The sequence below is a fragment of the Periplaneta americana genome, chromosome 1, assembly GCF_040183065.1.
Source record: "Periplaneta americana isolate PAMFEO1 chromosome 1, P.americana_PAMFEO1_priV1, whole genome shotgun sequence".
Classification (NCBI taxonomy): domain Eukaryota; kingdom Metazoa; phylum Arthropoda; class Insecta; order Blattodea; family Blattidae; genus Periplaneta; species Periplaneta americana.
This window is the reverse complement of record NC_091117.1, coordinates 149,292,791-149,311,281: the sequence shown is the minus strand read 5'-3', so window position 1 is coordinate 149,311,281 and position 18,491 is coordinate 149,292,791. Positions and strand designations below refer to the sequence as shown.

Sequence of the window (18,491 nt, the reverse complement as noted above, 5' to 3'; positions counted from 1 at the left end):
CAGGTTCTATATCAGTTTCATAAGCAACATCAGTGGTGACATAATGGCATTATCAAAGCAGTGTGTACGCGTTAGAGAACGATTATTTCATGAGAAATGGGAGGAAGAGTTTTTTTGCTGTTTAGAAGGGGAGAGCATACGATGTATGTTATGCTCGAAAATCCTATTAGGCATTAATAAATTTAATATACAACGACATTACTACTTATGTCATAAAGAACATGCTGAATTAGAAGGTAAGACAAATTAAATGTTATTTTTCGTACTATTCCGAATAAAATTTATGATCTTAATATTTGCATAGTATACTAAATACGACATTATATCTTAAACACGCTGCATTAAAAGGTACGAGGAATTAAATGTTGTTTGTACATATTATTTCCAAAAGAAATTTACAAAAAAGTATCAAATGTGTGTAGAAAACGAAATATGATTTTCTGAAATTATTTTAGGTCGAGAACGTAATCTTGAGAAACACCAGAATATTCAAGAAAATAAACTTAGACAACGTGATAGAATATTATTGGCTAGTTACGCAATTTCTCGCCTGTGATTTAAATCACTTCAATGATGGAGAAATAGTAAAGAGGTTTATGATTAAAGCTGCCGAATTAATTTGCCAAATTGAATAAAAGTTTTCGAGTCTCTCACGTTAACCAAGCGCTTTCCTAATAATTCGCCACTGACCGCCTTAGCGATTACGATGAGGTGACGCAGGCCACAGCAGTTTATATTTTCCATCCTACTCTGCAGTCTCCTCTCCTAGTAAACAAACTATTTCAAATCGAGTGCCTCACGTAACCGAAAATTGTGCCCATGTATGGTCTAGAACCAAGGTTGCCAAATCGTCTATCACGAATTATTAATCGCGGATTTTTTTTTGTATCGCACATAGAAAACTTTTACTATCGTAATACATAAAATATAGCCTATATTAAATCTAGGCTATTCTAATGTTGCAAAAAAATACATTTCGAGACTGAAGGTTGTCACGGACATTCACGTTTTCAGCATCTCTGTTAGGAAGAAAGTGGTTCTAGGCACTGTTTGTCTCTCTGTATACAGTGCTGTACCATAACCAAAGCTCGGAACTTGGGGACTTGTGTGTCGTGCGCTTGAGTAAGGTTACATGTGCAGCTTACACAAAGCTCAAGCTGCAAGTGCTCAGGGACAGTCGTATGTACTAAGAAAGTGGTCACATCGAATGGCAAGAAGACGAACGAAGAAACTGTGTCATGTCGAGGCCATTGACATTAAGAGAATTACAGGTAAATGGTCTGTCTGAGGAATGAGAAAATACGTGTTATTCGAATGGGTGTTATGGAAGTTTGAAAATACATTTCTTAAATTTTAGGTACAGAATTTCGTGGAGGAATTCTGAGGAGATACATTATTTTCTTTTAATGCAGAGTTTATATTTTGTAAGTTGTGCCACACAGAAACTAGAGCTGGAAACGGGCATTCATTGAAAGACATTGCAGTCCTTTAAATTGATGGAAAATTTGTTCATAGCCATGAATCAAGTCGTAGAGGGACCTTCCCTAGTAGTGATACACTAATTGAAAACTATTTGCGAGAAAAATTTAGGATATACTTATCTTTCTCAGATACGAGAGCTGCTGAAAATCGAACAGGAAACAGTGACAGTGAAAATATTCAGTATTTTATTTAGGCCCAAGACTTTATAATAAAATTTCAAACCATTTTCCAAATTTGAAATTTTTTTAAATTTCAAATTTAAAAAAAGAAATTTGTAAAATTATCCATGATATATAATAGTAACAAATGTACTTTTTTTACCTTTTATTTCTATAGACTATATTCATGTTTTTATTGAATATCACTGGCTTCTGTCGGATTGTCAATTTATATTAAATGTGTATTTTTCTCTCGTTTTCTGTTTCTTCTTTATTCTTGCTATTGTGTTGTATTTATTGGTTTGAATTAAGTTACTTACTGTATTTAGTAAACTGTCCTTGTAAATTTTATGTTATATTATTCACTAAGACCACACCGTACACGAGCCTGGTTCTTACGGTAGTGGCTAGAAACATTTTTATTTTATAAATGCAATTTGTACTCACTAGGTAGCTAGTTAAAATAAAAAAAAATAAAAAATAAAAAAAATTAAGTTTGCTCCCGTCACTTCATGTGACGTGATAATAAGTTTCCTTCGTTTCAAATCATGTTTAACTAACAGACGAAGAATTTATGGGTTCGAAAATCTTCGAATGCATGTAGTCATACACTGTAATGAAATGTACAGAGCAGAACTGTAAATTTGATGTATTTTGCATGTTTATATATATATATATATATGCTATAAAATTAGGTGTTTCAACTTATCATAATATTATCATTATGTTGTTCCAGCCAGGAACACTTTTATAGCAGACCTGACAGTACCTCTGTGCTGGAAGCGGGAGTTTGTTGACATTGAAGTCCGGTCGCTTAGCCACGTTCAAAGACACAAGTCCCCAAGTTCCGAGCTTTGACCATAACGATTTGACGGGTTTTTATTCACATTCAGATCTAAGAGTCAATTTAATCGAGAATGATGTAGACAAGAGCTAGGAAGTTGGTACCAAAACTGTTAAGTTGCATGAGCTTGAACTCAGTGGCGATTCCTCCATGAAGTATATGAGGATGATTAATTTCGTGCCTCTGAGGATAGAAAACATTTTAATTACAGATTTTGATTTACAATGCGTCCCGACTTAGGCCCTATTAATTTCCTTTAAGCTTCCACTTTCTGTCGTGAGTTGTCGCCACTGCACAGATCAAAAATAATTTCCGAGGAACCATCCAAATATTTTACAGCATACGGTATTTCTAGCAGTGAAGTTGTGGACAAGGGAGGGTGCAGAGGGCGGGGTATGGCTTGAGTTTAACCGCGTTTGAGGATATGACCGCGTATCCTAATACTACGACCATTCTTTTATCGATTTTCAGATTTTTGCTCTATTAAATAACTTAAATAGTGACACAGAAAATAATAAAATCTGCTATATGTTATTATATTTCTTTGTTTCGAAAATGTAAGAATTCACAGTTGTCCTATGTATGGCTGCCATTGGATGAATAAATATGTTTTTTCTTCCTACAGAAAAATGTTATATTTTGCACATAGGATTATTGCAGGAACAACGACGATATAGAGTGTTAGTTGAAAGGCCGGAGGGAAAAAAGAACTTTGGAGAGGCCAGGGAGGATAATATTAAAATGGATTTGAGGGAGATGGGATTAATCTTGCTCAGGATAGGAATCGATGCCGTGCTTATGTGAGGGCGGCAATGAACCTCGGGGTTCTCCTAAAGGCCATTTGTAAGTATTATTATTATTATTATTATTATTATTATTATTATTATTTCAATTAAAAAAATTATATATATTACATTAGTCCTAATTGTAAAACTTAAAAAAAAATCTTATCTCATTTCCAGTGACTGTGTTAAAAGCTTTGAATCATTTTGATTAAATTATGTATTTGAGTTGCATAATAATAATAATAATAATAATAATAATAATAATAATAGTAATAATAATAATAATAATATTTTCCCTGGCAGAGTTAAGGCCATGAGGCCTTCTCTTCCAGAATTCTTATCACAATAATTTTTTTCCAGGTATCGACGTAGAAATTTTCGGTCAGATCTTCCGCCAATTCGTCATACAAGCTCCACACCGGTAAGAAGTTATACTAGTAATGTTATTAAATATGTAGCCACTGTAAATATCAATCAATTAGAGGAAACGCAAAACGTGCTCGCATATTTCACTGATGCGCAGAGAACAATATTCGTTCAACGTGCCTCCATGCTCGTTACGGGGCTCTATGAGTTACCTGAGAGGATAAAAAAAAACAGGAGGGAGCAAACCGTGCGTTTTTTTTAAAGCGCTTCGTGCCTTTGCTACAGCAAAATGAGGGTCGAAAAGAAAACGCAATTAGGTCAGCTGACTGCAAAATGGTGGACAATTAATATTGGCTTCTATTACTGCAGTAATAAATTTATCCTTAAAGAACCGAATATGTTAAATAGTTTCGACTTCCATGATAATGACATAGAATTATTATTACTAGACAATTTTAACAATAATAAACGTTGCAAAAGACGAAAACACGCATTCCGCCATGATGGATCGTGCAGCAAACTTGTAAAGCGGTGTTTTGATTTGCTGCATGGTTGCTGCAGCGACGGTGAAACAAAAGTAATAAAAGAACGGTCTTGCTGCAACGCTTTATGTCTTGCTTTAAAAAGACGCACGGAATCCAAGAAAATATGCTTGAAATCGGTGCGACGGATATGACGTCAAACTACACCTTCTACGCCCCATAATCCTCCGCAAAATACCGCCAATCGCCAAATATTCAATTGCTACTACCGGTTTCTTCCAGACCTCTAATCAGGGGTCATACGTAAACGGTTTAGGATGAATGTGGAGGTACCAGGAGTATTAGCAGATTATTATATCGATGTACATTTCACTGTATATTTATTAAAAGTGTTACGGTTGTGGCATGGACTGAACATTTCATTTCCACATCCTTTCTTTTGTCAAGAAGGATGTTGGCACTCCTTCATATCATGTTAAAGCATAGGGGGACATATCAACGGACGTATTCTACAATTGAGCTGAACAGAATATTAGGTTATTTATAAAAAAAATAACACCCGCTGAACTTGACTACACTTTTGAAACATTCACAACACGAAACAATTCGTATCGTAATAATACGAACAAAACAGCTGATAACACACCGGAAAAAGAGATGAACTATGAGTAATTTGATGCCATAGTAGTAGGACTACACCTTTTTGGTTCCGCCGTTTCAAGCTTAGGCTCCCTCCTGTCTTTCTATCCTCTAAGTGCTGATTACAGGGTGCAAACGCCATCTTGAAACGTACGTATCGTGAAGCGTACCGGTACTGTGCAGAACAGTAGCAGACAACGTGTGTATTAATATTTTTTTAGCGTATTTACGGCCGACTTGATGCTCCCTTCGTTTCTTCGCTTCTGAAGTGACAACACTATTTCCTAAACGTAATTATCCCTTCTCAAAGTTCAATTTATTCAGGCACTGTATCTGACCACTTCAGACCAATATACTGTAGTTTTGTTAATTCGGCCACAGAAGAAGGTGATATTATGTTAGTCATACAGAGAATGAAATTCATGACCGTAAAAAATGCTGCTTGAAAGCAACGTCATAGACTATAAGTAGCAAATTTGATTTGTTATATTGAATTATTTCAACGTTACAATTACCATACTTACTTGTTAAAATGTGTTTATGATAACGTTTTACAATTTGTGTTCTTTTGGTTTGCCTGTTTTTGGAAAATATAATTTCAATTAATACTCCGCCATAAATGTTGTAACTAAAACTTTGTGCATCCCTCGTTTATCGTACGGCTCGTCTTCCCCCTACACGTTACCTGCATTTTGTTTTATGTTTTCATTGTGCCTAAACGAGACGCTCTAATGTAGTTGCATAAAATTATTATACATAGATTAAAATAAAACAACCGTATTACCCTAGTTATCGGAATATTTAAATAAAATATGTGCACAGTAAAGTATAAATCAAAGTTTATTATGGTGCCACATATCAATTATTATATGATTATATACATTATTTTATTTGTTTGTTATTTTATTTTGTTTTAATGCTCAAAAATTCGTTTAAAAAAATTGCGACGAGGTTTACGTTACAATATATTACACGCGCTTTATTGAATGTGATTCGAAACACTGTCACAATCCTGAGCCTGGCCAGCAGATAATTCACCGATAACTGTGGACAGTGAGCCGAACGAAGCGGAAACGAGTCCACTCGAATGTGGCGAAAAAGTCTGAGCAGCTCTTCTTGCGCTTCCCCTAACGAACGAATAAAAGTAGACCAGAAAAACTTACCTTTGATCCAAGCAATCAAAATATTAATCAACTGGCTATGTTACCAGCCTATTAACAAACTAATCAACCGAAAAATCTATCAATCACCAAACCGACCGAATAACCAGTACCTCAACTAACCAATCAACCGACCGACAAAATGACCAAACAATAAATTGTCCGGCACCGGAACAATTTTTCCCTTGAAATTATTCAAATCTGCTTTACAGGGAGATTCACCTGAAAGACTAGATTTGCATAATATATACACGTCACTGTGTACGTTAACAGAAAACCACAATTCCAAGTCACACAGAGACTGTGTGCACTCGATGTGGATCTCTGGCGTTTCGTCAGCCCACGTGAGTCGTGTGGATATAAAGGGAAAAGTTGAGACGGTGTCGGGTGGAGTTCCCGGGTAGCTCAGTGGTAAGAGCGCTGGTACGTTCAACCAGAGGTCCCGGGATCGATACCCGGCCCCGGAACAATTTTTCCCTTGAAATTATTCAAATCTGCATTACAGGGAGCTTCACCTGAAAGACTAGATTTGCATAATATATACGTCGCTGTGTACGTTAACAGAAAACCACAATTCCAAGTCACATAGAGACTGTGTGCACTCGATGTGGGTCTCTGGCGTTTCGTCAGCCCACGCGAGTCGTGTGGATATGAAGGGAAAAGTTGAGACGGCGTCGGGTGGAGTTCCCGGGTAGCTCAGTTGGTAAGAGCGCTGGTACGTTCAACCAGAGGTACCGGGATCGATACCCGGACCCGGAACAATTTTTCCCTTGAAATTATTCAATTGTCCGTTCATTCAACCAACCAAACTATCGACCTGTTAATCAACCTTTCAACCTACCAAACAATCAACTGAGCTTTTACCTACCAACAAATTGATCAACCTATCACCAACGAAGTAGTCAACATAAAAACTACTCGATCTATGATCAGCTATTAATTAACATCCCACCAAATCGACCTAATTATAAACCACATTTCTCTCTTTGCAGGAAAGTACTGAATCGGAAAACTCGAGCACTGATAGCGACGGATACCCAAGACAAATACAATGATCAAGATATCCACACTTCAATATTTGGCAATTTGTCAATATTTAAAGTATCACATTGAATGTAATCATGGAATGCTGTATTTCAATTTTTGTTAAAATAAAATAACATGTTCTTAAAGGTATTTTGATATATTCGTTTATTAACGAATTTACATTAGTATAAAAATGAAGTGAAGTACAAGTACTGTATAACACATTTGAGGACAATCCCTATTCAAATTCCATGAAATGGCAGCTACACATGCGGCAAAATCGACAAGTGCTACCGAGTTTTATTTGCATCATTGTGCCATGGATAAGGTTATGGAAAAATATTGCTGTCCACTCACAATGCAACGCAGTACATTTCTGTAGCTGGGATGGGGTTGAACAATGGATAGGCAATCTAATGCAGGCAGGAGTGCAGTTGATTCAAGAGAAATAATTGAGGTTACTGAGTACTATTTATTTTATGTTGATTAGCATTATAAATTTGTTATATTTTAAACTAGTGATGAACTAATAATCATATGTAAATTTACTTATTTACGAATATTTACCTAATGATGAGGTCATTTTCGTCTTTGTCCCTACGCGTTTTTCAATTTCTTCTCCAGCACGATCAATTTATGAACAATATTTATAATCAGTATTATATGAGTAGTAAGTTCTGCACAGAAGTAGCCTATGTAAGGCTAACAGCATCTGGCAAAAACCCGAAATTAGACCAAATATAATTTACATTATACTCAATCACGACATCACTAAATAGTTTTTGGGATTTTTAATTGCTACGGCTTCATTGTAACCAAATGACTGAATCACTTTCTTCACTGATTGGAAATTGATATAATAATATTAATATCTGCGTTTAATTTCGTTCCCCATAGAACATTGCAGGACTTTTTTTTTTAATTGGGGACTTTAATTTGAAGTGAATTTATAATAACTATCTCATGCCCCCATGTTTTATGTTGCTATCAGTGCACTTCATTAGAACCAGGTACCCAGCTTCGAAGCCGTTTTGCTTGTCTGTGTGAACTGTCTGAACCCTGACTCACCGGACTCCCCAACATTGCAGGACACTAGTCGACAGCCCTTATAAATACCGCTAGTTGTGCAGTATCTCTCCTATCAGTACTCTCGTCAAGAGCTAAAAAAAATAGGAAATAAAATCCTTAACTTTATCTGCCTCTTGCTGTTCCGAATTATCGCCCATTTCAAGTATTCGTTGTGCAACAGTTTTGCGAGACAAGCTTATAGATTTGAAAGTGGATATCAGTTCAGGACAGATTTCCTTCACTGCTGATAATATACAGGGACATAATTTTGTTTTTACTAACATTTCCAATACCTATTAACCTGACTATACCTTTGGATTAACGATTGAGAACCGGAAACACCGTTTGCTACCCCTTCCACGACTGAAGTTTGACGACACTAGTGTAAAATACAATACAAATAACTTTACTAGTTAGGCTATAGGAGGGAAGAAAAGTAGTGCATCCATTTACGTAAACTAGGAAATATTACGATTTTGAGTTTGATCATTTTCGTTGGGTTTTAATTTAATCAAAGGGGGTAAAAGGCGGTCAGAGCGTGGTGCCGACCACACCACCTCATTCTAGTGCCGAGGTCATGGAAAGCATGGGGCTCTACCTCCATGCAAATATCTTCATGGCATGTTACGGGGATACCTTTACCTTTACCTTATAGTACAGTATTAGCAATAAGTGTTTTACTCACTAACTGAACTGTCCAGGCGGACGTATTCATTATGCAGTGTATACTATACTGTCTACAGCACATTAGCGTACAATATTTACTGTACATTTAAATTTTAGAAATAATCAAAATATGGATACTAAAATTATTGAAAATGATGGTCATTCATTTCGATACAGGCTTCAGTTCTTTTGTGCATATTATCAAAAACGTTTTCAAGCATATCTTCTGAAACTGGATGTATGGTTTCGTCCACACCTGTGGAGTAACAGTCAGCGCGTCTGGCCGCGAAACCAGGTGGCCCGGGTTCGAATCCCGGTCGGGGCAAGTTACCTGGTTGAGGTTTTTTCCGGGGTTTTCCCTCAACCCAATACAAGCAAATGCTGGGTAACTTTCGGTGCTGGACCCCCGACTCATTTCACCGGCATTATCACCTTCATATCATTCAGACGCTTAATAACCTAGATGTTGATACAGCATCGTAAAATAACCCAATAAAATAAAATGTATGGTTTCTTGAATGTAATTATTTAATTCTTCTATTGTTGTAGGATGTTTAGCAAACACAACTGTTTCACAGTAACCCCAAAGAAATAATGCAAAGCAGGCGACATGGGGGAGCCATAATCCTACGCCTGTTGAAATGATTCTGTACTTACTCTGTAACAGTGTACCTTACATACTGTCAATTCAATCTTTGCTTCTGCCCGATCCGCATAGATAAATTTACTCAGATATGCTATCTACTGTCCGTCCATGTGGTTATGTAGGAGGGTCTTAGAAAGGGGGGGGGGAATCACGTGACAATTACTTAACTAGGTTCTTTTATTTAAATTATTTTAAATAGTTGTATAATATTACATAGAAGTCCAATTCCTAACAGCAAATGTTTTCAGAAAAGAGCTAAGACAGCCCAGCCATTGGCCTTTACAGAGAAGCCAGCAGAAACGGGTGGGGGAAACCGGAATGCGACGTAACTAAACGGACGCACAGTACCTGTGCGAAAATATGATTCAATAGTGAATGGATGCTCTTTCTTCACTGAAAAATGCGATCATATTTCTGGAACATACTATACTCACTCACTCTCTCTCTCTCTCTGTACTGTTTACTATGACCGTAAGACGACTTTGCGGATTTGGTTGTGTGTGGAATTTTGCTACTAGAAGGAGTGGGAGTGAAGTACATTTAAAAACCCAGGTACAATAAAAATTGAAGTAAAAATAAAATATCCCTGTACAATCACTAACAAATTGTCCCTCAGTGAATGGTTTTGACTAAGATGCAGTCAGTTTACATATCTTATAATTCGCACGAACCGCGGCTTTTGTAGGATGAAGGATTATTCTTAATTGTTGACTGACATTCATCAATGGCTTTTTCTCGGGCGGTTTCTGATAATTTATCACGTCCATCCGTAGGCTTCTGCGTGCGTATGAGTAAAATGTCGTTTAATATTATGTGTTGCGCACTCTAGTTCCATGGAGCAAATCAAACACCGTTCTTTTCCGTTATGTAATACACATAAATACTGCTCTTCCCACTCAGGATCGAAATACACATTGCACATTACACTCCATCATACCTAAACCATATCTAAACACCACTGTACAGATAACATAGCCGTCCAGGGTAAGAAACAACTCAGAGTAACTAATACTGAGACGTAGGCCTACGAACTGCTTTCACCACTGCGCAAGCATAGAGTGGCGGAGTTGTCTATTTTTTATTACGTACACAAACAATCCTTCACACTCGATGCACAGGATTGACATGTATGCGTTAGAGTGTTGTACTATTGTACTTCACAACTAGTACAGTAGTGAGTGTGATCGAGTGTTATTGTGTATTTCAAGAAAATGGAAACTGAAACAGATGTGAGCGATAGTGATGATAGGCCTATAATTAATACATTGTTAAGCGTCTACCTTTTCGAGAAAAAAATATATTTAAAGAAGGGAAGTTTTAAATAGAGACAGACCTACATCATCACTGACAATTTTTTTTCAGAAATATAATTTTAAAACGCGGGCTTTCAATGCATCCTGGCACGGGCAACATAAATCGTTATGTGGTATACGAAGGACGGAGGAGCACAGAGTCAACCTCTTTGTATAAATAGCAACTTATTTGGTTAGCAACATTTTATTATTTTCAATAATAATAATAATAATAATAATAATAATAATAATAATAATAACACCATCAATAATAAACATTATGTATAGGAGATAGATCTACGTAAACAAGTTACATCAGATTATTGTGATGTACCGAAGTATGTATGATATTTCCGTGCAGGAATTCTGCATTTCCATATGATGAAGGATCGGTGGAGCGGAGAAAAATTCTCTCCGGCACCGGGACTCGAACCCAGGTTTTCAGTTCTACATGCTGACGCTTTATCCACTAGGTCGCACCGGATTCCAGTTCCAATGCCGGATTGAATCCTTTCAGTTTAAGTTCCACCTCTTAGTTTCCCTTTAGTGGCCAACCCACATGCACTGTGTCACAGATGTGTGACAGTGGCACAATGTCTAACACGCTGTGCAGAGGTGCACTCATTACGAGTGACTAAGTGGCTGGGATCCGACGGAATGAGCGCCGTCTTAACCCCTTCAATCCTGAATTTATATTTAAAAAATTGAAAAAAAAACTGGTCACATAATCATTCTGGGGATTCAAAATTCCCAAATCAAGTCTTCACAAAAAATAAAAATTTGGGAACAGTTTTGACCCCTGGGACACTAAAATTTGTAATTCAAGTATTGAAATGTTTCAAAAATAATATTCTCCATTTCTATCACATTGAATTTTTCAAAATATTTAAAAGTATCGAAGACATTCCAAAAAAAGAAACAATGTACACTATAAAGTACATCAGGCCTGAAGGGGTAAAATCACTAAGTGATTATTTACGCATATCATATTATTGTGATGTACTGAAGTACGTATGATATTTCCGTGCAGGAATTCTGCATTACCATATGATGAAGGATGGGTGGAGCGGAGAAAAATTCGTCAGCACGTAGAGCTGAAAACCCGGTGCCGGAGAGAATTTTTCTCCACCTCGCCGAGAATTTCTGTCACGGGCCGCTACTGAAGAGGACAGAGATGCGACTCGCTGTATAAAAGAGCGCAGAAAACCGGGATCCAGCTGCAGCTCTTCCACCATCCGCTTCCCTTCTCCACTTCATCATCTCACCTCTTCGTCAGTCTCTCCTCTATCATTCCTGCCTTCGAATTCCTTCCGTTCAGTTTCCATCAAAACTCTCTATGTTAAATGCTGAGACGGTTCCTCGTATAGGATAAGGAGATTTTGATTAGATTAGTATTTCGTGTTAATATTCTTATATGGATAGGATGCGCGGACGTGTAAGTTAGTTTCAAAAATCTGAGACGGAAGTAACAGGTGGACAGGAAGGCCGAACCCAAGCTAGGGGTACAGGAAACATGTGTCCAGGCGTGGAGTTGACTGATGAGGGAATGTATGGACTTTGCCTGCGGGTGGTCAGTAAGATGACGCCAAGCCAGGTTCCAATAGAGATGATCTGGTATATGTCAGAGAATAGGACGCCGGAAGTAGGAGATGTTCTAGTTAACGAACAATTTTTGAAGAACGCGTCTTAAGTGACGTAAGTGTAATCATGGCCAATCAGGATTCTTAATAGAGACACGTGATATATAGATAGGAGGGCGAAATTCTATGTTTGGTGGTTGAAAGTAGAGGATAGATTTGGCAGATAGACGGAAGGCATATACAACTCGTACGGAGAAGTTGCACTCCACATATTCTCGGCAAACCTAACTCGGAAGTATAACAATTTACGGACTTAGAATTTTTTAGTGGGTGTAGTAAGAAGTCGTGTGTTGCATTATTATTATAAGTCTGAATTCTTTCCTCTCATCACGTTATCAACTGTCCGTTATATTACTGGTGTTTTATAGTACAAATTATATAATTACGTGAAGTCAGAAATTAGTATATCAACTTGCGGGAATTGAGAGCGAGATATTATACACTTGGACGCGCATTTCTGCTGATCTGAAACGAACACTTAATAGTAATAATAAACGCTTTCATAGTTCTTACCAACAACTTCTGGTGTGCGCCTACATCATTTCAACCTACGAGCACGTCTCCCAAACCCCATGTCCCGACCGTTTTTGCAGCTGACCTGGGAACCTCATCCTCTACCGGAGTAATCTCGAGGAGGCTGGCGCCCAAATTAATCAGTGTACGTAGTTAATTATCGACATCGACGTGCCATTCTCGAGATACTCTCTCCATATATGACGGAGCTGGCAGCCGAGGAGGACGACGACGGTTACATATTTTGGCGCCCAACGTGGGGCCAACCGTCGCAGATATGGCGACGACGACGACGACCAACAACGAAGGACGGCTGTTACAAAATTTGGCGTCCCAACGTCGGGCTCGAGATGGCAACAATGACCACGGCGGGGATCGACGCGAGAGCCGACAGCCGACGCAGGGTTAATGCGGCTGATGGCAACAATGATCGCAGCGGGGATCGACGCGAGAGCCGACAGCCGAAGCAGTGTTAGTAGAGCAGCTTGCAGTATCATGCAGTGTCAACGACCGACGGCCACAACACCAGGCAGACCCCAAACAGCTGAGAACAATGATGGACGGTGGGGGAGACGATCAACCAGGCGTAACCTAGAAGACGTCGATACGTAAGCATAAAGGGTTTCATTTCAATTGTTGTGTCCATATATATGTACATGTGTGTGATTCATTTTGGTAGGGTTTATTTTGTTTTTGAGTTTAAGGGGAATTGTTGAAGATATATTATATATTACATGTTGCTAAGGAGCCAGACTAGAAGTAAAAAAAAAAAAAAATGGAGACTACAGCAGGGACGAGTACTAGCCAAGATAAAGAAAGTTCGCGAGGTTCGGACAATGTCATGTCAAATAGTGTGTTAGAGCGGATATTGGAGCAGATGAATCAGATGAGGAACGAAATGATAGAAACTAGTAATAATTTGAAGAGTGAGATGGGTAATTTGAAGAGTGAGATGGCTGAGAATAGTAGCAGGCTAGAGAGCCATAGTAGCAGGCTAGAGAGCCAGTTCGGTAATTTGAAGAGTGAGATGGCTGAGAATAGTAGCAGGCTAGAGAGCCAGTTCGGTAATTTGAAGAGTGGGATGGCTGAGAATAGTAGTAGGCTAGAGAGCCAGTTAATGGAAAGTTCTGACGTATATCAAGAGCAAATTGGTCAATTAAGAAATATAATGAACGAGAGATCTAATAGATTGGGAAATATGATAGAAGAGAGCTATAATAGATTGGGAAATGTACTAGCCGAGAACAGTAATGAAGTGGAAAGTAAATTAATTGAGGATATTAGTGAATTGAATAATAAGGTAGCCGAGAATAGTAATGAAGTGGAAAGTAAATTAATTGAGGATACTAGTGAATTGAATAATAAGGTAGCCGAGAATAGTAATGAAGTGGAAAGTAAATTAATTGTGGATACTAGTGAATTGGATAGTAAGATAGCCGAGAATAGTAATGAAGTGAGAAATAAATTAGCTATGGATATTGATGAATTGGGAGATAATCTAGATGAAAATTGTAATGTATTGGATAATAAATTAGAAGAGAATATTGATGAATTGAATAATATGGTAGCTGAGAACAGTAATGAAGTGGAAGTTGAATTAGCTGTGAATATCAATGAGTTGAAAGAGAAACTAGATGAAAATAGTACTGAACTGAAAGATAAGTTAGCTGAGATTATTAATGGATTGAATAATAAGAAAGCAGGAAATAGTAATGGAGTGGAGAGTAAATTAGCTGAGGATATTAATGAGAATATTGGGGAATTGAATATTAAGGTAGCCGGAAATAATAATGAGGTGGAAAGTAAAATAAATATGGATATTAATGGATTGGACGATAATCTCGATGAGAATAGTAATGAATCGGAGTATAGGTTAACCGAGAATAGTATCAGGCTAAAGAGCCAGGTGTTAGAAAGTTATGGAGCATTCAAGGAGCAAGTAAATAGAGTAATCGAAAAGTTTGATGAGTTTGGGATAGAGAAAGAGAATGCTAAAACCATCACAAACATGGGGCGGAGGGCAGAAGAAGCCTTCCCACCCCACAGAGGATACAATAGCAATGACCATAATGACGGTTGGAGCAGGGATCGGCCACACAGTGCTGGCGGTCATGGTTTACAACCCTACAATAATGACACGCGGTATTTTGTGAACCGATTTTCTAACAATAGGAAGCGGTACTGCAACGATCAAAGAAGTGAGTATAGGAAGGGCTATTGGAGGCCACATTTTTCTGCAGGAGGAGAAAAAGTTAAGTGGAAGCATGCTGGTAGATTTAATGTGAGGAGTAGCGTGTCTCCACGTGTAAACTGTCAATTTAAGAATGGCACAATGACATATGAGGAAGGCCGCATACGATCCCATTCGGAGAATGACGATCCGATTCATGATAGACATCCAGGCGACGTACCAGGTTAATAGACGAGAAGTTGTGTAAAGTTGAAAATAATATGATTTTAATTATAAGAAAAATAAGAATGTGTTTGTTTTGTGCATGTAGTCTTTGAGCGGTATAAGCAACTAGAACCAAGAACTGATTTCAGTGCTGAAAATGTTAACCTTGGGAAAAATTTTTGTTACTTTTGTTTTCTTTTTGCCACCTTCAGAATTAGTTGTTTTTTTTGTGTGTTTTCTTGTAGGATCACGCGATAAGTAGTATTCCCTGTGGCAATAATTTAAAGATGATATTAATAAGAATTAATAATGATTAATAATAATGATAGAATATTTTTTTTAATTAACTTCATTTATGTTCATTCATTTGTAGAGGTTGAATGATTCGATTTGAATATGTATCCATTTTTTTTAGAATCAATATTAAGTGCCAGACCATCATTTTAGTTCGAGACATAAAGTTGTCCTTTATATTGAGGGGACGTTATTCGAGATGTGTATTCAAGGTTGCAGCTTGTGTATGGGATATGATAAATAGAGTCAGTATTTCAGAAGTATTATGTATCGTTTAGTATAATTTTGATTCTGGTTAATAATTATTTCGGTTTTATGAAGGTAAATGTGTTGTCAAGGTTTCAGCTAATGTGTGAAGTATGATATAAAGGGTTAATTGGTATTTTAAAATGTATTATGTATTATTTAGCGTATATTTTTTATTGTGGTTCATAATTCTTATTTCTATGTTATAAGTATAAGTATGTATCAAGGAACCGATCATGAATGTGAGTGAGAGAGCGCCATTGTATTCGGATGTGCCCTGAATGTTACGATTGGATGCTGTATATATGTCAGGTAGAAGTCAGTTAAACTGACGTGTGAGGTGTAAGCAGGCGTGAGGTGTGTATATAGATTCATACATGTGAATAGTTGTAAATATGTACTAATTGTAAGTGTAAATTTGTACATTGTTTATAAGCATAGCAAAAGGTGTATCCAAGTGTGACTAATTAGGGGACACCGGAGACTAGTAGCGAAGGTATTATTTTGGGGCGTCTCATAACAACAAATATTCCCTTGGGTATATTCTTTGTTATGAGAGGGCATTTGAGACGGTTCCTCGTATAGGATAAGGAGATTTTGATTAGATTAGTATTTCGTGTTAATATTCTTATATGGATAGGATGCGCGGACGTGTAAGTTAGTTTCAAAAATCTGAGACGGAAGTAACAGGTGGACAGGAAGGCCGAACCCAAGCTAGGGGTACAGGAAACATGTGTCCAGGCGTGGAGTTGACTGATGAGGGAATGTATGGACTTTGCCTGCGGGTGGTCAGTAAGATGACGCCAAGCCAGGTTCCAATAGAGATGATCTGGTATATGTCAGAGAATAGGACGCCGGAAGTAGGAGATGTTCTAGTTAACGAACAATTTTTGAAGAACGCGTCTTAAGTGACGTAAGTGTAATCATGGCCAATCAGGATTCTTAATAGAGACACGTGATATATAGATAGGAGGGCGAAATTCTATGTTTGGTGGTTGAAAGTAGAGGATAGATTTGGCAGATAGACGGAAGGCATATACAACTCGTACGGAGAAGTTGCACTCCACATATTCTCGGCAAACCTAACTCGGAAGTATAACAATTTACGGACTTAGAATTTTTTAGTGGGTGTAGTAAGAAGTCGTGTGTTGCATTATTATTATAAGTCTGAATTCTTTCCTCTCATCACGTTATCAACTGTCCGTTATATTACTGGTGTTTTATAGTACAAATTATATAATTACGTGAAGTCAGAAATTAGTATATCAACTTGCGGGAATTGAGAGCGAGATATTATACACTTGGACGCGCATTTCTGCTGATCTGAAACGAACACTTAATAGTAATAATAAACGCTTTCATAGTTCTTACCAACAACTTCTGGTGTGCGCCTACATCATTTCAACCTACGAGCACGTCTCCCAAACCCCATGTCCCGACCGTTTTTGCAGCTGACCTGGGAACCTCATCCTCTACCGGAGTAATCTCGAGGAGGCTGGCGCCCAAATTAATCAGTGTACGTAGTTAATTATCGACATCGACGTGCCATTCTCGAGATACTCTCTCCATATATGACGGAGCTGGCAGCCGAGGAGGACGACGACGGTTACTTTTCTGCATAGCCATTGTCAGCAGACCTCTTTAGCAAAGAGAAAATTTAAACCCCTTCAGTGGTTGATGAGTCGTGGGCCAAGTCTGCCGAGATCCGATAACTAAAGATGGTTCTCTGTGATCGTCGAATCGCGGGCAATTTGTTTGAAGAGCCTCGATATCCAAGAACGGCCACTAATCAGCTTCCCGCCTACCAAATTCCTTTCCACTAACCACCTCCTCACAGGGAAAGCGTCGTTCTACCCCCCCCCCCCAGGAACTCTTTTGTCTCTCACTTATATCTCCAGTCAAAAACATTTAATAAATAGATCATTATATCTCTAATCAGAGTTTTCCTTTCTACATCTTCGCATCACCCTTCACAAGCTTCGCCATTTTGTACGTCACTCTCGTTTCCCCTTCTCTCTATAGTAAGCAGAGGGACGTCAACGGAGATCAGAGCAAATCAGTCCATAGGCGGAGTTATGGGGGGGGGTGGCATGGGTGGCACTGACCCCCCAAACTTGTCTGAACTCTTTTTTTTCTGTTAACGTTAGGAAATATTGAATTCAAAACATCTGTTTTGCTTTCGTTTATGTGCTTCAATTGATGAATTAATGTCTTCAAATCATGTATCTGGACTATAATATTTATTTTAAATTTCGGAATGTATATCTCATTTGAGGAATGGAAGCACTGTGTTGTTTCTTTTGTAACAGCCTGTACTTGTGTTAGAAGTCTGCAGGTGTTCAGGCTGCCACTTGGAGAAATATGAATAACATACTGCACAACAATGCAGAAAAAATAAAAGTTATCCTGGTATAATGTGTAAACTTAAAGACGAGATTAAACAAAATAATTAGAGTTTACATTTCATATGATATCTTAAGAAGGTGAGCTTCATATAAAAAGTTTCTGTTAGCGCTATTACATAGTTTTTTGATGTATGCATGTGTTTCTGTACGAGAAAGAGAGGGAGATTGTTTTAAGTTATGCCCTATTAATCGTATAATTTGCAGTAGACCTACAGCTCAAGTCCTATACAACTCGGTCCGAAACATCGCGGGTATGGATGTAACACTAAGAAATATGTCCCCTGAAAATACCTTTATTAAATGATCTTATTCCGATATACTGTACAAAGGTCAAACTATAACGGAGAGAGGAGATAAATGATGTCTCCCATAACCCCGTTATAT

At 37.8% G+C, this 18,491-nt stretch overlaps 1 protein-coding gene across 3 annotated transcripts in view; it reads left to right on the top strand.

The window, feature by feature from the left end:
• LOC138701956 (uncharacterized) overlaps positions 1-11,956 on the top strand; it is a 43,410-nt gene extending 31,454 nt beyond the window's left edge. For 2 of the 3 annotated variants that reach the window (XM_069829352.1, XM_069829343.1), the window contains exons 8-9: positions 3,630-3,690; positions 6,909-7,083. In XM_069829352.1, coding sequence (XP_069685453.1) covers positions 3,630-3,690; positions 6,909-6,971 — 124 coding nt within the window. In that variant the 3' untranslated portion in view covers positions 6,972-7,083. Of the gene's footprint in view, positions 1-3,629; positions 3,691-6,908; positions 7,084-11,644 lie in introns of those variants that run through there. The other variant, XM_069829361.1, reaches the window with a different exon arrangement.
• The last annotated feature ends 6,535 nt before the right edge of the window (positions 11,957-18,491 follow it).